Source organism: Lissotriton helveticus, chromosome 8 (assembly GCF_964261635.1).
Source record: "Lissotriton helveticus chromosome 8, aLisHel1.1, whole genome shotgun sequence".
Taxonomy (NCBI): Eukaryota; Metazoa; Chordata; class Amphibia; order Caudata; family Salamandridae; genus Lissotriton; species Lissotriton helveticus.
In genome coordinates, this window is record NC_136069.1 from 1,324,216,800 (window position 1) to 1,324,243,250 (window position 26,451).

Here is a 26,451-nt window from a genome sequence, read left to right on the forward strand (position 1 = left end):
ATTTGCATACAGCCAGGTTCTGAAACTGGGATGGTGCAATGAGCTAAAAAACGGTGTTGGATCTAGCCCTGATCTTTTGACTGGGTGAGAGTATTCTGCTTAATTCAGAGACTCTGTCCCTCACCACCCCTTGTTGTAAATATTTTTGTCCACCCTAAGCGTGGAAGGGTATACTCAGACATGAGCCCCTTGCTCATTGCACCATCAGGATTCAAGCAAGCCGGGCCGAAGACGGCTGTAATGCCAGAAACTGGTCCCCGGAAGCTTGTTTCCTTCCCAGTGTAAGAATTGGCTTTTGTAGTTTGGTTTGCCCTGTTCCCATCATGCACTGGGACAGGAACAGACTAATTTGCATACAGCCAGGTTCTGAAACTGGGATAGTGCAATGAGCTAAAAAACGGTGTTGGATCTAGCCCTGATCTTTTGACTGGGTGAGAGTATTCTGCTTAATTCAGAGACTCTGTCCCTCACCACCCCTTGTTGTAAATATTTTTGTCCACCCTAAGCGTGGAAGGGTATACTCAGACATGAGTCCCTTGCTCATTGCACCATCAGGATTCAAGCAAGCCGGGCCGAAGACGTCTGTAATGCCAGAAACCGGTCCCCGGAAGCTTGTTTCCTTCCCAGTGTAAGAATTGGCTTTTGTAGTTTGGTTTGCCCTGTTCCCATCATGCACTGGGACAGGAACAGACTAATTTGCATACAGCCTGGTTCTGAAACTGGGATGGTGCAATGAGCTAAAAAACGGTGTTGGATCTAGCCCTGATCTTTTGACTGGGTGAGAGTATTCTGCTTAATTCAGAGACTCTGTCCCTCACCACCCCTTGTTGTAAATATTTTTGTCCACCCTAAGCGTGGAAGGGTATACTCAGACATGAGTCCCTTGCTCATTGCACCATCAGGATTCAAGCAAGCCGGGCCGAAGACGGCTGTAATGCCAGAAACCGGTCCCCGGAAGCTTGTTTCCTTCCCAGTGTAAGAATTGGCTTTTGTAGTTTGGTTTGCCCTGTTCCCATCATGCACTGGGACAGGAACAGACTAATTTGCATACTGCCAGGTTCTGAAACTGGGATGGTGCAATGAGCTAAAAAACGGTGTTGGATCTAGCCCTGATCTTTTGACTGGGTGAGAGTATTCTGCTTAATTCTGAGACTCTGTCCCTCACCACCCCTTGTTGTAAATATTTTTGTCCACCCTAAGCGTGGAAGGGTATACTCAGACATGAGTCCCTTGCTCATTGCACCATCAGGATTCAAGCAAGCTGGGCCGAAGACGGCTGTAATGCCAGAAACTGGTCCCCGGAAGCTTGTTTCCTTCCCAGTGTAAGAATTGGCTTTTGTAGTTTGGTTTGCCCTGTTCCCACCATGCACTGGGACAGGAACAGGAACAGACTAATTTGCATACAGCCAGGTTCTGAAACTGGGATGGTGCAATGTGTTAAAAAACGGTGTTGGATCTAGCCCTGATCTTTTGACTGGGTGAGAGTATTCTGCTTAATTCAGAGACTCTGCCCCTCACCACCCCTTGTTGTAAATATTTTTGTCCACCCTAAGCGTGGAAGGGTATACTCAGACATGAGTCCCTTGCTCATTGCACCATCAGGATTCAAGCAAGCCGGGCCGAAGACGGCTGTAATGCCAGAAACCGGTCCCCGGAAGCTTGTTTTCTTCCCAGTGTAAGAATTGGCTTTTGTAGTTTGGTTTGCCCTGTTCCCATCATGCACTGGGACAGGAACAGACTAATTTGCATACAGCCAGGTTCTGAAACTGGGATGGTGCAATGAGCTAAAAAACGGTGTTGGATCTAGCCCTGATCTTTTGACTGGGTGAGAGTATTCTGCTTAATTCAGAGACTCTGTCCCTCACCACCCCTTGTTGTAAATATTTTTGTCCACCCTAAGCGTGGAAGGGTATACTCAGACATGAGTCCCTTGCTCATTGCACCATCAGGATTCAAGCAAGCCGGGCCGAAGACGGCTGTAATGCCAGAAACCGGTCCCCGGAAGCTTGTTTCCTTCCCAGTGTAAGAATTGGCTTTTGTAGTTTGGTTTGCCCTGTTCCCATCATGCACTGGGACAGGAACAGACTAATTTGCATACAGCCAGGTTCTGAAACTGGGATGGTGCAATGAGCTAAAAAACGGTGTTGGATCTAGCCCTGATCTTTTGACTGGGTGAGAGTATTCTGCTTAATTCAGAGACTCTGTCCCTCACCACCCCTTGTTGTAAATATTTTTGTCCACCCTAAGCGTGGAAGGGTATACTCAGACATGAGTCCCTTGCTCATTGCAACATCAGGATTCAAGCAAGCTGGGCCGAAGACTGCTGTAATGCCAGAAACCGGTCCCCGGAAGCTTGTTTCCTTCCCAGTGTAAGAATTGACTTTTGTAGTTTGGTTTGCCCTGTTCCCATCATGCACTGGGACAGGAACAGACTAATTTGCATACAGCCAGGTTCTGAAACTGGGATGGTGCAATGAGCTAAAAAACGGTGTTGGATCTAGCCCTGATCTTTTGACTGGGTGAGAGTATTCTGCTTAATTCAGAGACTCTGTCCCTCACCACCCCTTGTTGTAAATATTTTTGACCACCCTAAGCGTGGAAGGGTATACTCAGACATGAGTCCCTTGCTCATTGCACCATCAGGATTCAAGCAAGCCGGGCCGAAGACGGCTATAATGCCAGAAACCGGTCCCCGGAAGCTTGTTTCCTTCCCAGTGTAAGAATTGGCTTTTGTAGTTTGGTTTGCCCTGTTCCCATCATGCACTGGGACAGGAACAGACTAATTTGCATACAGCCAGGTTCTGAAACTGGGATGGTGCAATGAGCTAAAAAACGGTGTTGGATCTAGCCCTGATCTTTTGACTGGGTGAGAGTATTCTGCTTAATTCAGAGACTCTGTCCCTCACCACCCCTTGTTGTAAATATTCAGAATAGGAGATACTTGCTAAACAATTCAAGTAAGTAACCAGAGTGTTATAAAGAATGAAACTCGGAATGGTGCTCTTTCTCACAACCTGTTACTCTTACGCACTTTAATCGGACAGAATTCACAGTGTGGAAGGGAACGGCTAGTGAGAAATTTGGTTCTATTTTTGTCGTAATAACTTCCTATAAGTCCTTCACACCACTGCAGATTGAGGTCATCACTCATATGGTCACACATTTTTTCCCATACCTGGAAGAGGGCGGAAGTCCTTTGCAACAACTCAAAGGGGGATATTCTTGTGCCCCTCCAGCTCAGGTTCAGTTTGTATTATTTGAAGAATTTCTATTCTCTATATTGGCACTGAAGAAACACTGTGCTACTGATGATGCTGCAATGACAGCATTGTTGTCTTCAATGCAGATTCAGGGAGAATGGGATGAGACTTAACACAAGTCTTTATCCTGTTGGCTGAAGGATTCCCATATGCACAGTAATAGAACCGCTCTCATGCCACCTTCTTCCTAACCATCTTCATCCACCCATGTACTTTGCCTACACCTTTCCCCTACTTCTCCCATATCCGGCCTTCTTCTTAACACTTCCCCATCTCCTCTTATAACTGTGCTCCCTGTTTATCCTCTAAGCTCTATCCTTTCTTTAGCCACTTCTATTTTGGCCTGCTTACCCTCGCTGTTGGCTTTGTACCTGTACCTCCAAAGCAACTACTTGTCTTCAGAATGTGCTTCCTGGGCAGAATTGATATGCAGAGAAGATAAACATTGTCAAACGTACCATAATAATAATGACAAGAAGTGGTGGCAGGAGACAACCATTGTGTATGCCTCTTTTGAGTTTGAAAGGTGCAAACTCCAAGTCATTGGTGATATTAGCAGCTGACATTTTACAGACGTTTCTGTCCAAGCTGAGAAAGACAGGCCTAGTAATCAAGTGAACTCTGGCAATTGTACAAAATAACTAGTTATCCTTTCTTTCTTTGTATTCTATTCATATGTAAATGGCACATATGTTTCCATTGGATGGCCTCAAAGCTGCAGTTGAGTTTGGTTCCATTGTAAATTGGTTTGCAGGATTGCACCATAAAAAAGAGACTTGGATCGTTTGTGAGTTGTAGTCAGTAACATGCATTTTGAGGATATTTGAGTTTTTGTTGTTGTAGATAATAAGATGTGCTTTACATTTATTTTGTAGCCAGAGGTCTAGTGAAGGTGCTTTTGTGGTAACAGGGTTCCTAGATTTCTGCATTGTTTCGCAAGCATGTGTGAGATGCAACTGAAGTATTGGGTGATGTTGTGAAGCACTAAAAGCCACCTGCTGGCTTCACTGGATTGTGATTGGTGATGTTATAAGTGTTTTTAAGCATGTTATGTTGTATTATGGTGTGTAACTAGGGCTTGGGTGAATACTTTTCTGGTACACTTTATATCCATCTACATCATATATCTCTACAGCCATGTGTGAGGTGTTGTACAACAGAAATCCAGTTGGACATTTATATGTGTTATTCAATAGTAGGTGCTAATGTCAGTATGTTGACATCCAACTCTGTGGCATTTCTGCCCTGTGTTATCTTTACAGAGTTCTCTATAATACATTCTGTAGTAGGTTGTGTAAGTATTGAATGTTGTTGGTCTATAACAAATATTTAAGGCATATCTGACATGTGTTAGGTGGCAGTGCCATAATATTTTTTGAATGTTTTCTTTCTAATCTGTGTCATATCACATGGAAAGATACTTTAGGTTAAAACAATTAAATACCATTAACAATGTTTTTTGAATAATAAAGACGGGAAAGAAACTATGATGTGGTAAAATATAGGTAAAGAACCTGCAGGGAATTTGAATCTTATTTAGAGTTGGACGAATGGCATACTCCATCACAACTTGGCACATGTCTCATCCGCCATATTACAAGAGAAATATAGCCAAACACAATAGTAATATGGTCACATTTTGACAGAGTATTCCACCCACTAAACTCTAAGTAAGGCCCTTTGTTCGATTCACCTAGGTATGGTGGCCAATCACAGCTGAGTTTACCATCTTAAATCTGAGGTAAATAACATATGAACTAGAGATCTGACTGGAACAGAAGAAGAGCATCGGTCTTCCTGTGGTTCACTGGATGAATTTCTATCTGTCTGAAAGAAGACCATGGAGAAAATTGTCTCCAACCTTATCTTTAATGTTGTGGACTGGAGGATCCTCCAAGAGCTAAGGAAGATAGGTCTTATTGACCTACAAGGACAAGTCATGTCATGATGAGTCTGATTACCTGTTGGAACTTCTCTCCTGACGAGGGAGAGAGAGAGAGAAGAGCATCCATTAGACATAAGAAGCTATATTTGTCTGTAAGAATAACAGTGGACCTGTGGTAATTAGACAATTTCTTTATCATGCCCATGTGAAGCTTTTCACATATGAGGAAGGTAAAGAAGGCCATGCGGACAGAGAAATCTGTTTCCATTGTAATATTGATAAAGACAATTGTATTGTTTTCCCAAATGTTGAGCTGCAAAACTAACTGGTATATATGTTAAGTGTTACCTATAATGTGATAATTCACTTACACCTGTTCAGCAAATGGAATTTCAGATGGTGCAGGAAAAAGGGAAGTATTATGGAATGTGGGTATCACCGCAAGCCTTGAGCCTTCAAGGAGCTCCATCGCAAAAAATTAATTCCAATTTTGAAAGATGGTCTCTGCTACAGGTCACACTGTGGGGCATGTAATCAAGATGAACATTGTTCATAGGATTAACTATTTGCTATGTGTTTTGCCTTTCTATATTATTTAATGCATGTTGAAACTAATGAGCAGCCTGGTTAAAAAGGCACAGTGGGATGGAAAACCACAGTAGCCGTTTCTAAGGAAATTACATCTGCTATGCTCAAAAAGTGGAATGGTTTTCCCAGGCTACGAGAACTATAACTTTTCTTTTCTTGCTATTTAATCTGCTAGTTAATATTCAAATGGCTGCTCTATCTTGACCAGTGCACAATGTAGAATCCTTGCAGTGTTACTAGGTTCTAGGTTCTATTGGCACTTATTCCAACTAAAACTAGAAACACCCAGGCCAATGTAGTTCTCAGAACAACATATACACAATTGTTGGATAGGTGTTATAAATGGGGGTGATATAGTGGAAGCTGGTGGAATTAATATCATCACTTACCATCCACACCATACACAATAATAACTACGATAACATAACTATAATCTCGGGCCCATGACACATTATTTCTCTGATAACTATAACAAAGAACCTCCGACAGATCTTTGGTAGAGTTAAAAGGGACTGTGTATTTGATACCACGGAAATGCTATTTCCCCATGAGGACCTAGAATGAAGGAAATTCGCTAAACACCATAAACCAATTATAAGGCAATATTTATCTATCGCATGAATGAAGACAGACATCTTTGTTTTAATGCTCTCTTTTTGGTATTCAGATTAATGAATGGTCAATCACAAAAGTCCAAATAGAACAACATCATTTAGTCCGCAAATGTTACAGAATATTGCAATACCGCATAACAGATTTAAATCACAATAATAGATTTATCAAGAATAGAGAAGTGAGAGAAAGAGCAGCAGTGAAAATACTTCACCTAAGAACGTAAAATTTGAATGCTCAGCGAACCTTAGTAGGAAACTATCCCCACGGCTGTTAGGAATAGAGGAGGCAGCACCATCAGTCGATGATGTGGAAAGTCTCAAGGAAAGTTCAATGGTTCAGCAGGGTTTGCCAGCCGGAGTATCTGGAATCAGCACGGCATGCAGCATATCACGAACGCAGGACAAGTCCCTAGAAATCTTGAGAACATGCCGAAGAGCATCTTCCCACGAAGGTCTTTACACACTGCTACTTCCTTTCCTTGGTTAATTTTTTGCACTTTCTTCTTTCCGTAAACATGTTCATTGGCTAAACATGATGATGTGGCGGTCTTCTAACAATGAACTATCCATAATTTCTGAATACTGTTTTGTCTCATACATTATACAACTTCCGGAAATAACCTATTTACAAATGTATTTTATTAATGAAACAGTAACTTTAAAACATCCTTTTACCCTCGCACAACCAGGAAACAATTTAATATTTTCAGACAAAATTAGGCTAATATCCACACTCTAGGAAACAACTTGTAACATGAAGGTCTGCAGCTAAGGACAGCATTGTGTTACAAATCACGGGACAGGAGTATGTGAACACATCCTCGGATATTCTTAGGCCTATATTTATTAGAGAAAGAGAGAATTAATTCCAAAGAAATCTTACACTATACTTTCTCAAAGAATAATGCATTTTCCCTTGTTGTTTTAATGTCTGCATTAAGAAAGACAAAATAATACACATTAGAAATACATTATATTAATTTCATTTAGTCCTCACTATGTTTTTATTTGTCTCACTAAAATAGAGCATATTGTCGTTCCTTTGCACATTTCTCACATTGTGCACTAATTTATTAACTTTAGTAGTTATCGTTTTTCAAACATTTGTATTTTATTCACACCTACAGGTAGATTTCATTTAGCAGATTTTATAACAAAAAAAATGCTCCATCAATCCCCCATCTGAGGGTTTCAGAAACCATCCCAACCACCCATATCAGATTACTATCGGATAACAATTTCTAGGATGCAGTTTCATTCATTCTCATTTGTTTTAACCTAACACCCTCTAAATCTCGCATGACATTGTAATAAGCACCCTTTTGGTTTTCCATTTCTATTTCTTCTCGCTTTCTTTTTCTCGATTTCATCCTATTCTATTTAGTTTTATTTTTACAATATTTATAAAGCAGTAACATCATTAATATGCCACCAGCCACAGCCACTATTGGAGTTAGTATCCTCCCTAATAAGCTGGTAGCAAATGTAGTAAACCAATTACCTATAGAAGCGAAACCCTTACAGATTTTCTCCCAAGCACCGTCAAGCTTCAGTTTTACTAAATCTTCATGCAAATGAGAAATGTTGCTGATATATTCTTCCAGATCTTTACTTTCATCAGGAATATACATGCAACATTGTTGAAGTTTCAAAATACTACAGACTACGCCCTCTTTTGCCAATATCACATATAGGGCAAGTCTATTCTGTAAAACCATGGTCCTAATAGCAACCATTTCTGTATCAACCATTAGAAACCCACCAGCAGTATCCGTTGATAAACGATCAACCACAGTGGACAATTTTTGAATCTTTTGAGAATTAAGAATCACCCCTACTGAAAGTATCAATGCTCCAAAAATATCACCCACAATTTCTGCAACACTCAAACCCCTTCTAATGTTTATTAGACTCTTTTCACTGGTTCCAGTTTTATAATTCACATGATACATTTTAGGGAAAACAATACCCATATAACAACACCAATACCAATGTGGTGGCAACCTATAGTATGCATTTTTCCCACACACAAGATAGAAACCAGGGAAAACAGGTTCAGTTCCTCCTCCTAATCCCCAACCCTTTGTAATTAGAAATACATGCTCGCATTCACTGCAACCAACAAAATGATTATTATATTCAGTTTTCTGCCTAAGCAAGCAAAGCTTTCCTCTATGAGGCCAATCTAAGGTCATTGCAACACAAGTCTCACCTTTTTTATCATTACCTTCCTCATGCGCCAATGGTGGTTCTCTCCTCTTCTGTTCTGCAGCCCTCTGCTTAAACTCTCTACGTCTAGCCTTCCCTGTATTAATACATTCTATTTTTACACTGTGCAATTTACAAGTAAGTTTGTTACAGTGTGCATATACTGTATCTATTGTTTTAGTAGAATGGAAAACATCCCCATATATTCTGCATATCTGGCACTATATACTATATTCATATTCTTTCTAATAGGGATTTCTGAAAATATTAAATCATAATTTGAGTAGAAGTATTGAAATTACTCCTTTCCATAAAACAAACTGGTTAATACACTACACAAAATACCATAAGTTAGGGGCAGGTGATGGTATGTCATCCCTTCAGACACATACGAGGGTAACTGCATGCACACATTACAATCTCTTGCATCCATAACATCAACATATTCATAAAGGAGTTTGGTAAGTACATTTAATGAGAAATCTTCAGTAGACTAGGACACAAACACCTTTGCTTAGCTGATCTATGTTTCTGTTTGCCAGTCTCATTTCTAGTTCTATCCATTGTATTCTAATACATTTGGAACAATCAAAAATCTTAGTTCTAATGAAAAATAATTTTTTTCAAAAACTATTCTAAAAAATTATTCATACTTTTCTAACAAAAAAATTATTCAAAAATTATTAAATTCCCTAGATTAGCTTTAGTCTGTGCACCCCACACTTCTTGAGCCCTTAGCCCCCCAAAGCATTTTTTAAATGTAATTCCTTCTGAGCTTTTCCTCATTTATTTTCATAAATCACCTGTCTCTTTTTCTGCACCATTTTTAGAAAGAAAAAACCCCAATTCATTTAGGGTGGCTTGTACGAACAACTGCTTTTTTAACAGAAATCTAGAAACTCTTTCTCCCATTCATTTGAAGGAGTCACCAAGTATGTCCATTCAGGTGCTATATATTTTCTATGTGGTACTTTTGTTCTCTTTGCTCTATGTACTTGATCTTCTTCTTCTACTTCACTCTGTTCTGATTGGCTTGATATTCCAATCACTGTTTCTGGTACTTTTCTGTTAAGAGTGTATTTTACTCTGTTTACTCCTTTTGGCCACTTGTCATCATTCTTTGTACTTTTCCCATTTTCATTTTCATTTTCACCTGAAACTGTTTCTGTACTTTCTTTCAATCTCGCTCTTTTCCTTTTTTCTTTGTTGCTATCCGCAAGGATTATTTCATCCCCAGCATTGACAAGCACTGCATCATTTTCATTTGTCACAGTAACTTGTGCCCACTCTACTTCATCTTCAACTTGCCTTTGAATGTCTCTTTGTTCCCGTTGATCTACTTCTACAAGTTCTTCTCTTTCAAGTGGATTTGGGACTCTTTGTGTGTGACTCGCATGAATCCAGTTTGGCAAGCACCCACACTTGACTGCAGTAGTCGTCACCAGTATTATCTGATAAGACCCGTGCCAGCGTGGCTCTAGGCAGTTCTTTCTTACATGATTTTTCTCTACAACCCAGTCTCCAGGACACAACTCATGTTCTTGTTCTTGCTGCGTTGTTGTTGCAACTTCTCCAACCTGGTGCGATACAGAATGTACCACATCAGCCAATCCTTTGCAATAATCCAGTACCAAATCATCGGTCATGTAAATTAGTTGATTTGCTGGGACTGTCAGCTGTCTCATAGCCCTGCCCATCACAATTTCATGAGGGGACAGTCCTGTTGTTTTGTCTGGAATATTTCTCAAGCTGGATGATGGATCAATGGAAGTGCGTCAGGGTATTTTAGTGCGTTGAATGCACAAATCTTTGCCAATCTTGATTTAATTGTGCCGTTTACCTGCTCCACTAATCCTGAAGCCTCAGGTCTAAAAGCACAGTTCAACATTTGTTCAATTTGTAATGCTGCACAAATCATCCAAATTATTGCATTATTAAAATGTGTTCCTCTATCTTATTCCAAAGAGACTGGGAAAACAAATCTAGTTATTATTTTTCTGAGAATCAGTTTAGCAACTGTTAAACTGTCATTTTGCCTTGTTGTATAAGCTTCAAACTAGCAAGAAAACAGACCAACAATCACAAGAACATATTTTAGTCCCTGGCAAGGAGGCATTTCAATAAAATCAAGTTGCATGCGTGTAAAAGGACCTGCAGCCTTTCCAAATACATCCAATGCTTACTACTGTCTTACCCCTCTGCATTTTTTTGCTGACATACCACACACCTCTGACAGAGACTTTCTGTAATAATCCTAAATTTGGGGTTATACCATGTTTGGCGAAACAACCTAATCATTGCATCTCTGCCTATGATTGTTGGTCCATGGAAAACCCTTGCCATCTGTGTCAAAAGACAACCTGGCATTACTGGTCTACCATATGTCTAAATCCGTACTTCATCTTCTGCTGTACTGGTGCAACCTGACTTGATCCAACCATCTTTCTCTGAATAATTTGCTTCTTCTTGAAGTTCTCTCACCTCTCCCCATGTTTCAACATATGAGAACATTAAACTGCATTCTGTTTGACCAATTTGTTCATTTGGTTGATCCACGTTGATCGAATATGTATTCAAAGCCCAAAATCATGCAATTTCGTTAGCATATCTATTACCCAGTGTGACGTATTCACAACCAGAACGATGTGCTGAACATTTCACCACCACCATTTGTGCCAGCAATTGTTGTGCCATCAGTAGATCCTTTACACATCCTCCATTTCATATTGGTGGACCCGAAGAGGTCAAATATCCACGTTAAGACCACAACTTCCCAAAATCATGGACAACCCCGAAGCCATATTGGCTGTCAGTATAGATTGTAACTCTCCTTTGCTTTGTTAAGCAACAAGCTCTAGTAAGAGCCACCAATTCAGCCACTTGTGCAGAACTCACTCTCTTCAACCATAAGGCTTCAATTACATTCGCCACTGTGCAGATTGCATATGCAGCTCATAAGCATCCTTCTGAATCTCTCAAACATGATCGATCTATAAACAAAACAACATCTGACTCAATCAATGGAGTATCTTTGATATCAGGTCTTGGTTTAGTGCATAATACAGTCACATCCAAACAATCATGATCTGCTTCATCCAGAACCACTTCACATCCTGGAGTTGGTAGTAATGATGCCGGGTTTAAGGTTGTTCACCTTGCTACAGTAACATTCCCTGCTCCCAATATCACTTGCTCATATTTGGTTAACCGACTGCTCGTAAGATACTGAGTGCGAGTTCATGTAAAAAAAAAAATTCTACTGAATGTGGCACATACACCTTCAAAGCATGTTCCATCACAATTGACTCACTCTGCTCAAGACTCACACAAGTAGCAGCAAATGCTTTCAAACAACCTGGAAGAGATGCAGCGACTGGATACAAAGTGGCAGAAAAATATGCCGCTGGCCTTCGTGCTGTTCCGTGTGTCTGTGTTAGAATTGACAATGCACAACCATCACGTTCATTACAGAACAACTCAAAATCCTTATCAAAGTCTGGCATTCCCAGTGCTTGTGCTCGACATAAACTGTCTTGCAACACCATAAACACCTTCATACCTTCCACATCAAGGTGTATTGGATCTGTTACATCTTTGTGTGTCAATTTTTGTAGTGGCTTGGCAAACAGTGAAAAAGTCATAATCCACTGCCTGCAATAACCGACCATTCCCGAAAATATACAAACGTCTTTCAGTGTTTTTGGCAGATTCATTCACATGATAGCATTGATCCGATCCTGAGAAACTCTTTGAACTCCCTTTTTAATGATATGGCCCAAATACAGTACTTTTGTTTTACAAAACTTTAATTTGCCGGAGACACTTTATGCCCACCTACTGCCAAATGGTTCCGTAAAGCAATTGTATCTGTCACAAAGTTCTCTTTTGTTTTCGATGCCACCAATAGGTCATTGATATATTGAACTAGGACTGAATCTTTAGGCATCACAAATTACTCCAAACATTTCTTTAATATCTTATTAAAAATGGAAGGACTCTCTGTATCCCTTGAGGGACTCAGCACCATGCCAAGACACGGTTTCTTAACCGAAATGCAAATAAATATTGGCTATTGGGAAGTAAGGGTATCGAGAAAAATGCTTGACACAGATTTATTACTGAAAACCACTCTACATCACATGGAATCTGACATCAAATCACTGCTGGATTTGGTACAATCAGTCAACAAGGTATAACAATTTGATTAACCCTTCTCAGGTCTTGTACGACCCTATATTTCCCATTTGGTTTGCGAATTCCCATTATAGGCACATTGCATGGACTTCCAAGGATTTTGTTCAAAATTCCTTACTCGATCAACATGTCGATCACAGTTGTCACTCCCGCAAACGTTTCAGGAGCCATTTTGCACTGTTTTTTTCTTGGAAGTTCTACATCAGGTTTTACTGTAATTTGAATCGAAGCTACTCCTTTCATCAATCCGATATCTTTCCCTGTAAAATCCCACACATCTGATAACACTGTGTCTCTCAACTCAACAGGCAAATCATTCGCTGTAAGTAACGGAAACAATTCATTCACTTCTGTTCCCTGTCTTGATATTTTAAATAGGACATCTTTGTCTTTTGTGTGAAATGATATTCCATCTGGGGTGCAATAAATTGAATAGTTCATCTTGCATAGTAAGTCCCTAATTAATAGGTTAACCGTACTTGTGTCACAAAGAACAAACTTGTGCAATTCTTGAAAATTACCAATTTGAACCTTCATAGGTCTAGTTATTGGCACTTTGATCAATTTATTGGATACTCCCGCAACTTCGATACTTTCTCCAGAGAGGGGTTCGTTTGGGATTTCCACAGTTCTCACAGTGGAACGGGTAGCACCATTATCCACAAGGAATGTGATAGGATTACCATCAACCTCGCCATTCACATAGGGACTGGGCTGATCTACTTCCAGAGATGCGTCAAGAACGCACTCTTCCACCCCCTTCAGGCACTGTCATTGTGACGTATCTGAGTCATTTTCATCTGTCTGCGTCAAATATTGTGAAGCCACCTGAACATTTGAATTTATCTGACCATTTGTTTGATAACCCATGTTTGCATTGTACCTTTGCATTTGACCACTCCTGATTTGGCATAGGAGCCTGTGGTATTTGCAAACCCCGACCTCTATTGTACACTCGCATTGATGTATTCTGATTTTGCTCTTGACCCATTTGAGTTTGACTCATCTGATCCTGGTAACCCTGATTTTGTACTTGCATTTGATCATAATTTCCAGTCTGGCCTGTATTATTTATCACACTTTTACGCTCTGGTCTCCAATGTCTAAATCTACCGCAATTGTGACAAGGAAATTTCTTCTTCAAATCTTCTTTATCACCAAAGTTTCCTCTACCTCTTCCCTGACCCATCGGGATCATTTGTGTCACAGTATTGCCATTTGTAACTACACCTTTCATCCCAGTAGTAGTCTGACCACTCTCAACCAAATCTGCATTTAGATAACCCCCTTTCTTTGCCATTTTAATTTGTGCTACCATCATTTTCTCTTTCAACTTTTTATGTCTCATTTCTATGTCATCTCCACAATATTTCGAATATCGAAGTATTTCATCAATTGTTTTACTCTGCCAACAAATTAAATGCTTCTGAAACATAGCACTTATTTCAGGTCTCAATCCATACACGAACCTGTATACAAAATGTCCCATATCTTTTTCTGTGATATTTTCTATACCACTAAATTGCTTAAATACTTGAAGAAGCCTCTCATAAAATGCATGTACTGATTCTATCAGTTCTTGAGTCGTTCTATCAAACTTTACTCAATCTGTTTCCTTTGGAGAAATCTTTCCCTTCAAATATGTAATAACCTGATTATATTTTTTCATAACCTCTACCGATGGTGCTCCTGTTTTTGGATCTCTTGGATATTCTTTATTTGGCCAATCCACAATAATTTTACAATCAATTCACAAATCTGCTGGAACAACAATATCAAAAAGACCATACAATTCTACCCACAAGACTTTTGAGACTTTCACAAATCTTTCTACTTGCTTACACCATTCAACAGGCTTTTCTCGCAACCGAGGAAAATCATTTGTAAATGAATATATGTCTTGACCAAGGAATAAGAACTATACCACCTCCTAGTACTTCTCTAATTGGATATCCTGAGGCAGCATCAACTGTCACTGAATCCTTTTCGGTTTCTCTCACAGGATACAATAGCAAAGAAACATTTGCTTTTGCATTTTCATCTTCCTTCTTGTTAGCCCATCTTCCCTTCCATTTATCTAATACACCCTAACATCTCAGTGTATTAATCAACTCTTTAATCTGCAGTTACTTCCCTGAAGCATTCAAATTTTCTAAATCTTTGTCTGTAAAATCCAACCTATATGTATTTTGTAATGCTTTTGACTTTTCAATATCAACTCCATACAATTGAGCAACTTCTGCAAAAGTCTCATGTAAGCTCCTTACTTTTCATGTAATATTCTTGCATAAAAATAATAACTCATCATCCTGATATCTGCTCAATATTTCAGGACTAATAGTACTTGCAATAATTTCTTCTAAATCTCCTTTCAATTTGTTTACATCTATATATACATCTTTATTTTGCCCACTACAGTCAGGTGCAATTTCTCTAATCCACCTATCTAATTCTTCTGGCGATGGACCCACTGATCTCTGTACATTTTCACCTGTATCACGTCTTGAACTGCTGGGCATCTGTTTATTTATTCTCCTATCAATCTGCGTCAATTTCTTTGGGTCTAATTGTATATTTCGTCTAGGAGTTTCATTTGTCTTTTCTGAAATGTCAATTGAATGTCCTATCTCCCTTAAATTTTCACTTGCATTCACAATATTATTTCCATAAACTTCCTTTAATTCTATGTAGTCGGAATGAAGATGTTCATTACTCCTCACTGGAACCGTTAAAGCATGCCCTTGAGCACTTCTGCTCCTCATTATACACTTAAACTATTTGTCCGATTGTTACTGGAACTGAAAAAACATCTGGGTTTACTGTTGATTTCATTCTCACTGACTCTTCTTTATTTACATTTTGGATCTGTCTTTCATTATTAGGTAACCTATTCAATTTGAATTAAAGAAGCATTCCGTGAAACACTTGGAACACTCACATTTGCACTAATCTGTTCCTCTTGATATGGAGGCGGTCTATTCATTTAATAATTCCTTCAGGAAATCCTCAACAATATCATATGTATTAGCATCTAGTCCTAGTCGTTCAGAATTTTTCTTTTTCTCTTTACACTTTCCTCCTTTAATCTCCTCAGCCTCTATAACAGGGAATAATCCAGTTTCTATAATAGTACCTCTTCTCCACACTTTCTTGTGAGCATCCCACTTTGCTTCTGAATATATGCTCACTGTATTCTTATATCTATTTTGCTGTCTATCACTTTCTCTTTTGTATGCTTCGTAATCCCACTCTTCAAGAGCTTTGTACTGCATAGGTCTTGGATTTGGACTGAAATCATTTATTTGTCTCTTCAAATTTTCTAAAACCTTACTATCAAAAGTTCAGCTGTCTGGAAATTCTTAATTACCATCTTGCTCTGTATATTTCATCAAATTTTCTAAGCAAGTACAAGTATGATATCCCCTTTCTATCACCGTAAATGCTGCGGGCGATCCATCTGGAGCTATCGGAGTTCCTTCTCTAATTACTACAGGTAGATCTTTACTAAATAATTATTATTTTCATGTTTTTTTCTCAAATCTAAAGCTTGTATTAGTAAATAAGTTATCAAACCTAACTTCCGTGTTATGTTTTTCTACTTCAAATTACTGTTATTTTCATTTTCCAATGTCAGCACGACTTACACTAACTAACCAATAGCAGCGCAGCACTTTGGTGACGAATTCTCACCACTGACCAATGCCAGTGCAGCACCTTTTACATCAGTTCTACTCCTTCTACTGACCCTCCCTTTACAAAATTAGCATCAACATCCTTTAACAAACAAATCAAACTACATAAACACAGCTTGTCTGCTCCACTAAAAGAAAATTCAAATGTATTTAGCACATGTTCTAAGAGATCTCTATGCTCCAGCAATAAAGTTTTGACCAGAGTGATTTTTATTTCCTCTTTAACAAGCGGAAAATTCTTCCGGACTACTCCAGTTGTGCCTCTGAAGTGACCCAAGTAAACCTCCAATACTCCATTCAACAAGATTCCCTGTACGATACTTTCAGTTAGACTACCGCCTAGTACCGTATTACCATCAGACAAGGCACATAAAGCTTAGTGTATGTCACACTAAGACACCCCGTAGGCTTATCCTGGGATCTTAGGTCAACGACTGACCTGTCAATTCCATTGAGATTCTACAAACCTTAACGTGACATAAAGATACAAACTCAACAAATATATAATCGTTTAAGTCAGTCTGTTAACTCCGTCTTTTTAAAAACACAGTAATTTTAATCTAACTAACCATCCGATGCAACTACCAAAACTGATGTAGCGGAAGCGTGTGGGAAATAATATCATCACTTACCATCCACACCATAAACAATAATAACTACGATAACATAACCATATTGTTGGGCCCATGAGACATTATTTCTCTGATAACTATAACAAAGGTCCTCCGACGGACCTTTGGTAAAGTTAAAATGGACTGTGTATTTGATACCACGGAAATGCTATTTTCCCATGAGGACCTAGAATGAAGGAAAGACGCTAAACATCATAAACCAATTATCAGGCAATATTTATCTATCTCATGAATAAAGACAGACACCTTTCTTTAAATTATCTCTTTTTGTTATTAAGATTAATGAATGGTCAATCACAAAGTCCAAACAGAATAACATCATTTAGTTCGCAAAGGTTACAGAATATCACAATACTGCATAACGGATTCAAATCACAATAACAGATTCATTAAGAATAGAGACGTGAGAGTAAGAGAAGTACAAAGCAGCAGTGAAAATACTTCACCTAAGAACAGAAAATTCTGATGCTCAGCGTACATTAGTAGGAAACTATCCCCACAGCTGTTAGGAACAGAGGAGGCAGCACTATCAGCCGATGATGTGCAAAGGCTCAAGGAAAGTTCAGTGGTTCAGCAGGTTTGCCAGCCAGAGTATCAGGAATCAGCACGGCATGCAGCATATCACAAACGTTGTACAAGTCCCCAGAACTCTTGAGAACAAGCCTAAGAGCATCGTCCCACGAAGGTCTTTATACATTGCTGCTTTCTTTCTTTGGTTAATTTGTTGTACTTTCTTCTTTCCACAAACATTTTCATTGGCTAAACATGATGGTGTGGCGGTCTTCTACCAATGACCTTTGCATAATTTATGAACACTCTTTGGTCTAATACATTATACAACTTCCTTTGGAGTGGAAATAACATAGTTTCAAATATATTTTATTAATGAAACAGTAACTTTCAAACATACTTTTACCCTCGCTCAAACACGAAAGAACATAATGTTTTCAGACAAAATTAGGCTAATATCTACACTCTAGGAAACAACTCTTAACATGAAGGTCTGCAGCTAAGGACAGCATTGTGTTACAAATCATGGGACTGAAGTACTTGAACACATCCTCTAATACTCCGAGGACTGCATTTATTAGAAAAAGAGAGAATTACTTTCTCAAAGAATAATGAATTAGGTTCCATTGGCAATTATTCCAACTAAAACTAGAAACACCCAGTCGAATGTAGTTCTCAGAACAACATATACACAATTGTTGGATAGGTGTTACAAATGTGGGTCTCTTGTTGGCAGAGGTAGGTACCTTTGTCCAAGTAGGGACCCTTCTTCCTAGTCAGGGAGAGGGGGACACACTTCTAAATTAACCCCATCTCACCTCCTTGGTAGCTTGGCACAAGCAGACCGGCTTATCTCAGAGGCAGTGTGTAAAGCATTTGTGAACACATACAGTAATAACGTGAAAACACTACAAATGGACACCACACCAGTTAAGAGAAATACGTAATCTTTATATAAACCAAAAAATACCAAAATGACAAAAATCCAATGTACAGTAATAGAAATATGACTTTCAAATGGTAGAAATAGTTCAGTTCAAAGCAAACTGCAGATGCAACACTTTTCCCACAAAGTACCTTAGATGCGTAGCGCACACAAACAAAAAGGGTCGCAGGGAAGGTGATGCGTTGGTTCCTTACCATCAGGGAAGTTGATGTGTTGGTTCCTTGCTCCGGGAGAGGTGATGCGTCAGTTCCTTACTACTGTGCAAGGGAGTTGATGGGTTGGTAACTTACCGGAGAGGAGGTGATGCGTCTGTTTCTTACTGCATGGAAAGGCATGCATTAGTTTCTTACTGCATCCCCCAACAATGCAACAGACCTGGCGCCTCGATGCAATGCGCCAATCTGGGACAATGCATGGGTTCTTGCAGCCACACAGCAGGGCTTGCGTCAGAATCGGTGCTGTGATCTCAGACTTCAGAGACTGGTGCACTAGATGCAGCGTGCAGCACTTTCCCGAGCCGTGGGCAGGCGCTGTGTGGGTTTCTTCAGCAATGCATCAGAAACAGGTATGGATGCGTCACGCTTCTCATCATTGCATTGCTTTTCCAGCACCCACAGCCATAGCAACCTCCAGAGACCCAGACCAGCTACCGGCACCTCTTGGAAGGCCAGAACTCCCAGCAAGGATGTTCATGGGAGCTGGGGTGAAGTCTTTGTGTCCCTGAGACTTCAGAACAGGAGGCAATCTCTTCTTCAAGCCCTTGGAGATCTTCCTCAAGCAGGGGACACAGCAAACAGCAATATCCTTTTTCCCTTTCCTTGGCAGAAAGTAGCCACTGCAGGCCAACCCCAGACAGCAAACACCAAAGGAGCAGTATTCCTGCTCAGTTTCTCCAGCTCTTCTCCTTGGCAAAGGTTCCTCTTGATTTCCCAGAAGTGATCTTTGAAGTCTTTTCTATCCCTGGGACTTCCAACAGGAGGCAAGCTCTACTTCAAGCCCTTGGGGAAAACTCTAACAGCCGGATGATGAAAGCACAGTCCAGCCCTTTCCCTTCCCAAGAGAGAAGCAACTACTGCAGGCCAACAGCACACAGCACAGGGGCAGTACTCCGGTTCCAGATTTCCTGGTTTTTCTTCCTGGCAGATCCCTTAGTTCAGCAGCAATCTAAAGTTCAGGGGTCTGGGCCCAACTTTTTAAAGCACAAATTAATTTGTTCTCTGGTGGCAGAGAAGGTCGTTGCCCAGCCAAAACCAGTTTTGTCCTCTCTGCTGTAGCTGCCTGGCAGGGGGTGGAGACAGCATTGTCTTAGGCAGACAGGGCCTATTCAGGTGCAAGGGAAATCTCCCCTCCCATTATTCTAAATGCAGACAGGGCCTATTCAGTGCTAGTGAGAACTCCTCTCCCTACACTGAATGCAGCCCAGGTCTATTCTGCTCAGCCCTGACTTATTCACATCAACCCCCCCTGTTGGCTGTCTGAGAGAATGCACCTCCCCGGCCCCTGTCACTCCAAAGCCAGACAGTCAATACACAAACCAGCAGAGGCACACAGGATGGCTAAGCAAGAAAATACCCTCTTTCAAAAAGTGATATTTGCAAACACACAATATAAAAATCATCTTTACTAAAAGATGCATTTTTATATTATTTGTTCAGGCATACTAAACTCCATCTTTCCATCTTGTCCCAATGGGAAGGTATATTGATACGATGTTATAAATAAACTTCCATACTGACCTATGAGGCAAATAGCCTTTCAATAGTGACAAGGGAAATTGTCTGTATTTCACTATCAGGACATGCTACACATATCAGGGCATGCCCCACTTTTCACAAACACTGCACCATGCCCACAGGGATAGCTTGGGCCTACCTTAGGGGTGACTCACATGTGAGAAAGGGGATGGTTAGGGCCTGGCAAATGGGTGCTCTTGCCAGGTCAACATGGCAGTACCCAACTACACACAGACACTGCAGTGTTAGGTCTGAGTTACATTTACAGGCTGCTCATCTGGGTAGCACAATCAGTGCTGCAGGTCTATTAGCAGCATTTGATTTACAGGCCCTGGGCACACACACTGCACTGTACTAGGGACTTACCAGTAAATCAAATATGCCAATCATGGAATCACCAATCCATAAACACAATTTACAGGGAGAGCATATGCACGTTAGCACTGATCACCAGTGTTAAAGGGCCCAGAGTCATAAAACCAACAAAAACAGGGTCCATACAGGAGGCCAAAATGTCTGGGGATAAACCCGATGGACAAGCCAGATCTAACAATAGGTATCTATGAGATACTTTGCATTACACTTAAAACCCTGTATTTCACTTACCTTTTCCATCTAACCTACAAAACCGTCTATCTCAGGTGGTCAATGTCACTTTCAAAGTTCAAACTGTGTCTTTCTATAAATCCTTCTTTCAAAAATCCTAAAACACTAAAACAATCTTGTCTGGTAGTGCCCCTTGGATCCAAGTCCCCATTGCGCTAGACTGCAGGACCTTATATTTCTATGATACATTTAAAATAGAATTATAATATTTATAATATTCCAACCTCAGTGATATAAATTAGCAAAGATGGCTTTGAATGTGTTGTCTTTTTTTCATTGCCAATGAAAATCTTATTTTAGCAATCTCTTTTGCAGTAATCATTGTATATCTCTGTGCCAATGTCCAAAAGTCTGCAAATTATTGTAAAGCACTCTGTCATCTATGATCAGATAGAATTTGTACTTTATAAAACGTATAACAAATAAATTATTTCGTTTTGCTCTGTCACTTGACTTGCAATATGTATCTACGTAACCCTTACCTGGTAACTTGACTTCTTTTAAAGTACTCTGTCATTCACTGGAGGTCTAGCTCACACTATAGAACACTGTTGATAACAAGTAAGATTAACACATTGCAGCAGTTGATGGTAAATCTCTTCCCATTTGCATAATCATTCATCTAGAAGAGTCTTGCGGTTAAGATCAAAAGCAACACAAACATTAGGTAAAATGTATTCTTTCCTATTAGAATCAAATACATTTCTGGGGTAATTCAAAATGAATATTAGACTACATTTGATCCCCTTCTCAAAGGATTACTTACGGGGAATAGAAACAACTAAGAGTGGCTGTTAGTATAGCAATGTGAAGCAGTGGAGGGAATATCAACAAATATACTTGGAGGAAATTCAGAAGTGTGAAGCATGAAGCCCAACGGCAACACTGCCTGTGCTATGTGTGATCATATGTAATGAGTCAATTAATGAAAATGCATGAACAACCTACTATAACATTCTTAAAATAGCATCTCTGGACTGGAGAACTATATCTACACAAAGATTGATTCTCAAAGAAATATACAAAGCCCATTTAGGGTGGTGAAAATGACCACGACAAAAAGTGGCCTATGTTGGAAATGTCAAAGCTACAGTGGCACCTTTTCTCACATGATATGGTAGTGCCTTAAAGCATTCGACTCTGGAAAGAAATTACTACCACTGTCAAAATCCCTCTTTAATATTTATCATACAGATTTGGAGACAGTCGATATCTGACAGCCATTCTAAAGCAATTGAGTAGATGGTTCCACAAAATCATAAAAGATAGAAGATATTGATCTTAAGTGGATGGAATTCCACATCTTGCTTATTCAGTTTTAGCAATACTAAGCGGGCCATGTTCCAAATCAAGAATAATCTTCACCTACCCAGAAACTGATGGTCATTTTTAATGAGGAGTTATGGTCACTAGGCCTGAAATCTGATCTTTTTAGCAACATTTAATGAATTTCTTTGGAGCAGCACGGTTTACCCCTTTCTCTTTTTCTTTTCTTTTGTGTTGATTTATTAGAAGTTATCAGAATGTACTTAAATGAGTGGATGGTAGATGTGATTTGCCATACCACATGTAATTGATTCTCCTGTATGATTTCAGTTTTCACAATACTGCATTTTCCTCCACTAATAGGTTACTGTTTGGATAATTTTCTTCAGCTTACAACAATATTCACTGAAAATGTTTAGCTTACTTAAATGCATATGCATACTCTGGTTGAAAGGTTGTACAGTAAGATCTATGTATTTCTTTTCAGGGCAAGTACATCATTAGTGCTATTCCACCAGTGCTTACTATAAAGATCCATTTTAACCCAGAATTGCCAGCTTTGAGAAACCAATTAATCCAACGCCTGCCCATGGGCTCTGTCATTAAATGCTTTGTGTACTATAGGGAAGCCTTTTGGAGGAAGATGGGTATGTACATTTCGTAAAAATAAATCTCATGATTTTGGATTACTTTAATAGGAAACAATGTGATAGAAATATTGCTTACATGCAATATATCTGCGCAAATGTTTACTAGACGTCAGGGTATTTTTGCCAAATGTGTAGCTTACTGGAATTCCTAAATGAAATTGCTGCAAAGGCAGTTTGCTGGAAAAAATGTTAAAATTAAGCATGTTTGAAATCCAAACACATTTTGAAAGCTGGAAATTTGTATCTTATGGGGTGTAAGGTGGTTCTGATATTTTCTCTGTGAGACTACAAAACTATCTTTCCATGCCTTACTTTTTAGGGGTATGGGATTACTTCACCCGAGGACGCTCCACTCCCCAAAAGTCCAACAATGGAAACCAGCGAAGCGGCCACTGGCAGTGCCCAAACACTGCCATCTCAGGCCTGCTGCTGTGTAGGCCGGGCACCTCTGCACCTCTGTGAACATGTTTGTTTGCGTCTCATAGCCACTCAATGGAGGGGTAGCCACGGTTATAGGTGATGATCCAGTCCCAGGTCACAGTAGGATTATCAAAAAAATGGAATTGCCATCAATCTGTACTCATAAGTTGGTGGGGAACAAGAGTGCATAAGTGATGGAAAAGTCATGTAAGCGCTTTTTCACCTTAGTGAATGAATTCCTTAGTTTCTGTACAGTTGCTGTATAGTCAAGCACGATGGACACCTTTGCATTCTAAACCAAAAATGGGCCTGAAGTGCGGGCTTGTCGCAGTAGATAGTCACGGTCCCTGAAGTGCAGTATGCGAACTAGCACAGGGCACAGTGTGGCACCAGGTGCAGGGGTATGAGCCAGCATCCGATACACTCTTTCAAGGCCAAAGAATTTGTACAGTCCCTCAAAGTCCAGAACCTCCTGCAACCAATCCTCAAGAATAGCAACCATAGTTCTTACCTCTATGTCCTGACCCGCTCAGCCATCGCAGAGAGCACAGACCTATGTAGGTCATTGTTCCTGAGGCGGTATTAACTTATGGTTGGGTGAATTTACTGTTTTAAAATACTTTTGAGAAACGCTTGTCTAGCGCAGAAGCGCTTTTTATGCTCCGTGTGTAATTTGTTCCTAAATTATCTGCTCCAGCCCTACGTACCCCACTCGCTCCCCCCGTGGGTCAAGTACTCCCAGGTAGCCGATTTTGGGCTTACCTGGATGTGTGTTCCCTCTCGTGGGCTCTCTCCCACGGTCGCCATCTTGGGTGAGTGAGGTCGGCGTGCTAGTGTTGCGCCTGATGCTTGCCTCGCCCTTCAAAAGGACCTGGATTCTGAGCACCCCCTGATAGAGGTAGTTGTTCCTGAGGCGGAAGCCGGGAACTAGAGGGTATTAACTTATGGTTGGGTGAATTTACTGTTTTAAAATACTTTTGAGAAACGCTTGTCTAGAGCAGAAGCGCTTTTTATGCTTCGTGTATAATTTGTTCCTAAATTATCTGCTCCAGCCCTACTTACCCCACTCGCTCCCCCCGTGGGTCAAGTACTCCCAGGCAGCCGATTTTGGGCTTACCTGGACGCGTGATCCCTCTCGTGGGTGCTCTCCCACGGTCGCCATCTTGGGTGAGTGAGGTCGGCATGCTAGTGTTGCGCCTGACGCTTGCCTCACCCTTAAAATGAACCACGTCACCTGTAGGCGCAGCGGACGAGCGCAACGGGCGCGGTGGAGGCGCGCCAAAGGTAAGCCCGTCTGCGCCCGTCCGCGCCTGACCGGGCCCAGGGCCCTGCATTATCCCCACCAACACTTCTCAACCTCTCTTTTACTCTAGGTATTTTCTAATGCTTCATAGGCAGCCTCCTCATTCGATCTGCGCTTACCCTATTAGTATGATGGACCCCCTACTCGTTGCCCCAGCTGCCCTCTCCAATTTATGGGACATGACCCCTATCCTCCCCCAGTAGTTCCACTCAATATGGCCTTGCTTAATTGTCGCTCCTTGCCCAAACATGCCCCCAAAATCTACATGCTACTCCAAGATGGTCACCTGGAGGTCCTGTTCCTCACGGAAACTTGGCTCTCACCGGATTCCAACTATGACATTGGACAAGCCTTGCCTCCTGGCTTCCTGATTCAACGACTAGATAGACCTTCAGGGGAGGGAGGAGGAATCGCTATAATACACAAAGAGCAGCTGTCCTGTCGACTTCCTGACAGTCCGGTCGCAGACTGCAAAAACATCCTGTTCCTCATTCAAATCTCCCCTCTGAAATCCTTATCAGGGCTTCTTGTCTACCGTCCTCCGGGCCCTTTAGGGCTATTTTGCAGCTCCCTTCTAGAAGCATCATTCGCCCTGGCTAGTACTTTCCCGAACTTTACCATCTTAGGTGACCTAAACCTTCATTTCGACAACCCAGGTGCTAAAGGGGCATCTGAGTTGCAACTTGACCTTGCAGAATACCAACTCCACCTGCTCAACGATCAACGTACCCATATCAAGGGCCATCTTCTCGACCCTCTTTTTTCTAATATCCCGGATCTGAAGGTACAAAACCCTGTCCCCCTTCCTTGGACTGATCACGCCTTAATTGCTTTCTGCTGGCATATTCCGATGTCCTACCGGTCTAAATCGTCTCCCAAAGCCCTGGAACGTTGCTGGTCCAAATTGGCCATAGAAGACTGGACGCAACTTCTTGAAAGCTCCCTTCCACCTCATGATCCCCTTATCCATATAGCGGACATTAAGTTTTCTGCTTGGATTGAGGATTCTCTCGATATAATCCTCCCTAAGACACCGGTCCATACCTCTGGTAGGAAGCCCAAGTCACCCTGGTTCAATAATGACCTCCGCATGCTAAACAAACTCTGCAAAAAAAACGAAAGAGCCTGGAGGAAAGAATTTGCCCCCCAAAAAAAGAAAGAATATAGTCAATCTATTTTAGTCTATAAAAAGGCCCTTAAAACAACACAAGCTGCTTTCTTTGAGGAAAAAATCAGAACCGCCTCCTGTTCCTCAAAGGAAATTTTCCGTATAGTAAATAAGCTTCTAAAAGTCCCACAGCCTCCCCCTCCTGCAGACCCCACTGGTGACCGTTATAATGAGTTCGCAGAATTCTTCAATGCGAAAATTTAAACCATTCTAAAATCCATCCCTTCCCTCACAGGAGAAATCCCTTCAGAATCCCTTCTCAGTACTCAGCAACAACACAGTCCGTGCCTAAATTCCTTCTTCCCTATCACAGAGGATACTCTTCTCCCCATCTTTCTCTCCATTAAAAGTGGTACTCCACTTGACCCAGCTCCACCCAATATTTTGAAATGAGTTGCCTCTACTATCCTGCCCCCGTTGGTCCAACTCATTAATACCTCTCTACTACAAGGCATTGTGCCTCACGGCTGGAAAAGGGCCATAGTAAAACCCCTAAAAAACCTCACCTTGACCCGGCTGAATTGGGTAACTATCGACCGATTTCTTTACTGCCCATAGTCAGCAAAATAGCTGAAAAATTTGTCAACCAGCAGCTCTCAGCCTATTTGGAAACTAATGGGCTCCTGTATCCATGCCAGACGCGTTTTTGCCCGGGTCAGGGCACTGAAACAGCCATGATTGCGGTTGTGGAGGAGGCTAGAAGGATCCTCGATTCAGGGGGATCAGTGGCAGTGATCCTCCTGGATCTGAGAGCAGCCTTCGACACAGTGAACTAT

General features: G+C 40.8%; 1 protein-coding gene across 1 annotated transcript in view; it reads left to right on the plus strand.

The window, feature by feature from the left end:
* Nucleotides 1-26,451, plus strand: part of LOC144773339 (amine oxidase [flavin-containing] A-like) — an 898,284-nt gene that overhangs the window by 746,206 nt on the left and 125,627 nt on the right. The window contains exon 8 of the mRNA XM_078658305.1: nt 22,622-22,781. Within this exon, the coding sequence (XP_078514431.1) occupies nt 22,622-22,781 (160 nt within the window). The remainder of the gene's footprint in view (nt 1-22,621; nt 22,782-26,451) is intronic.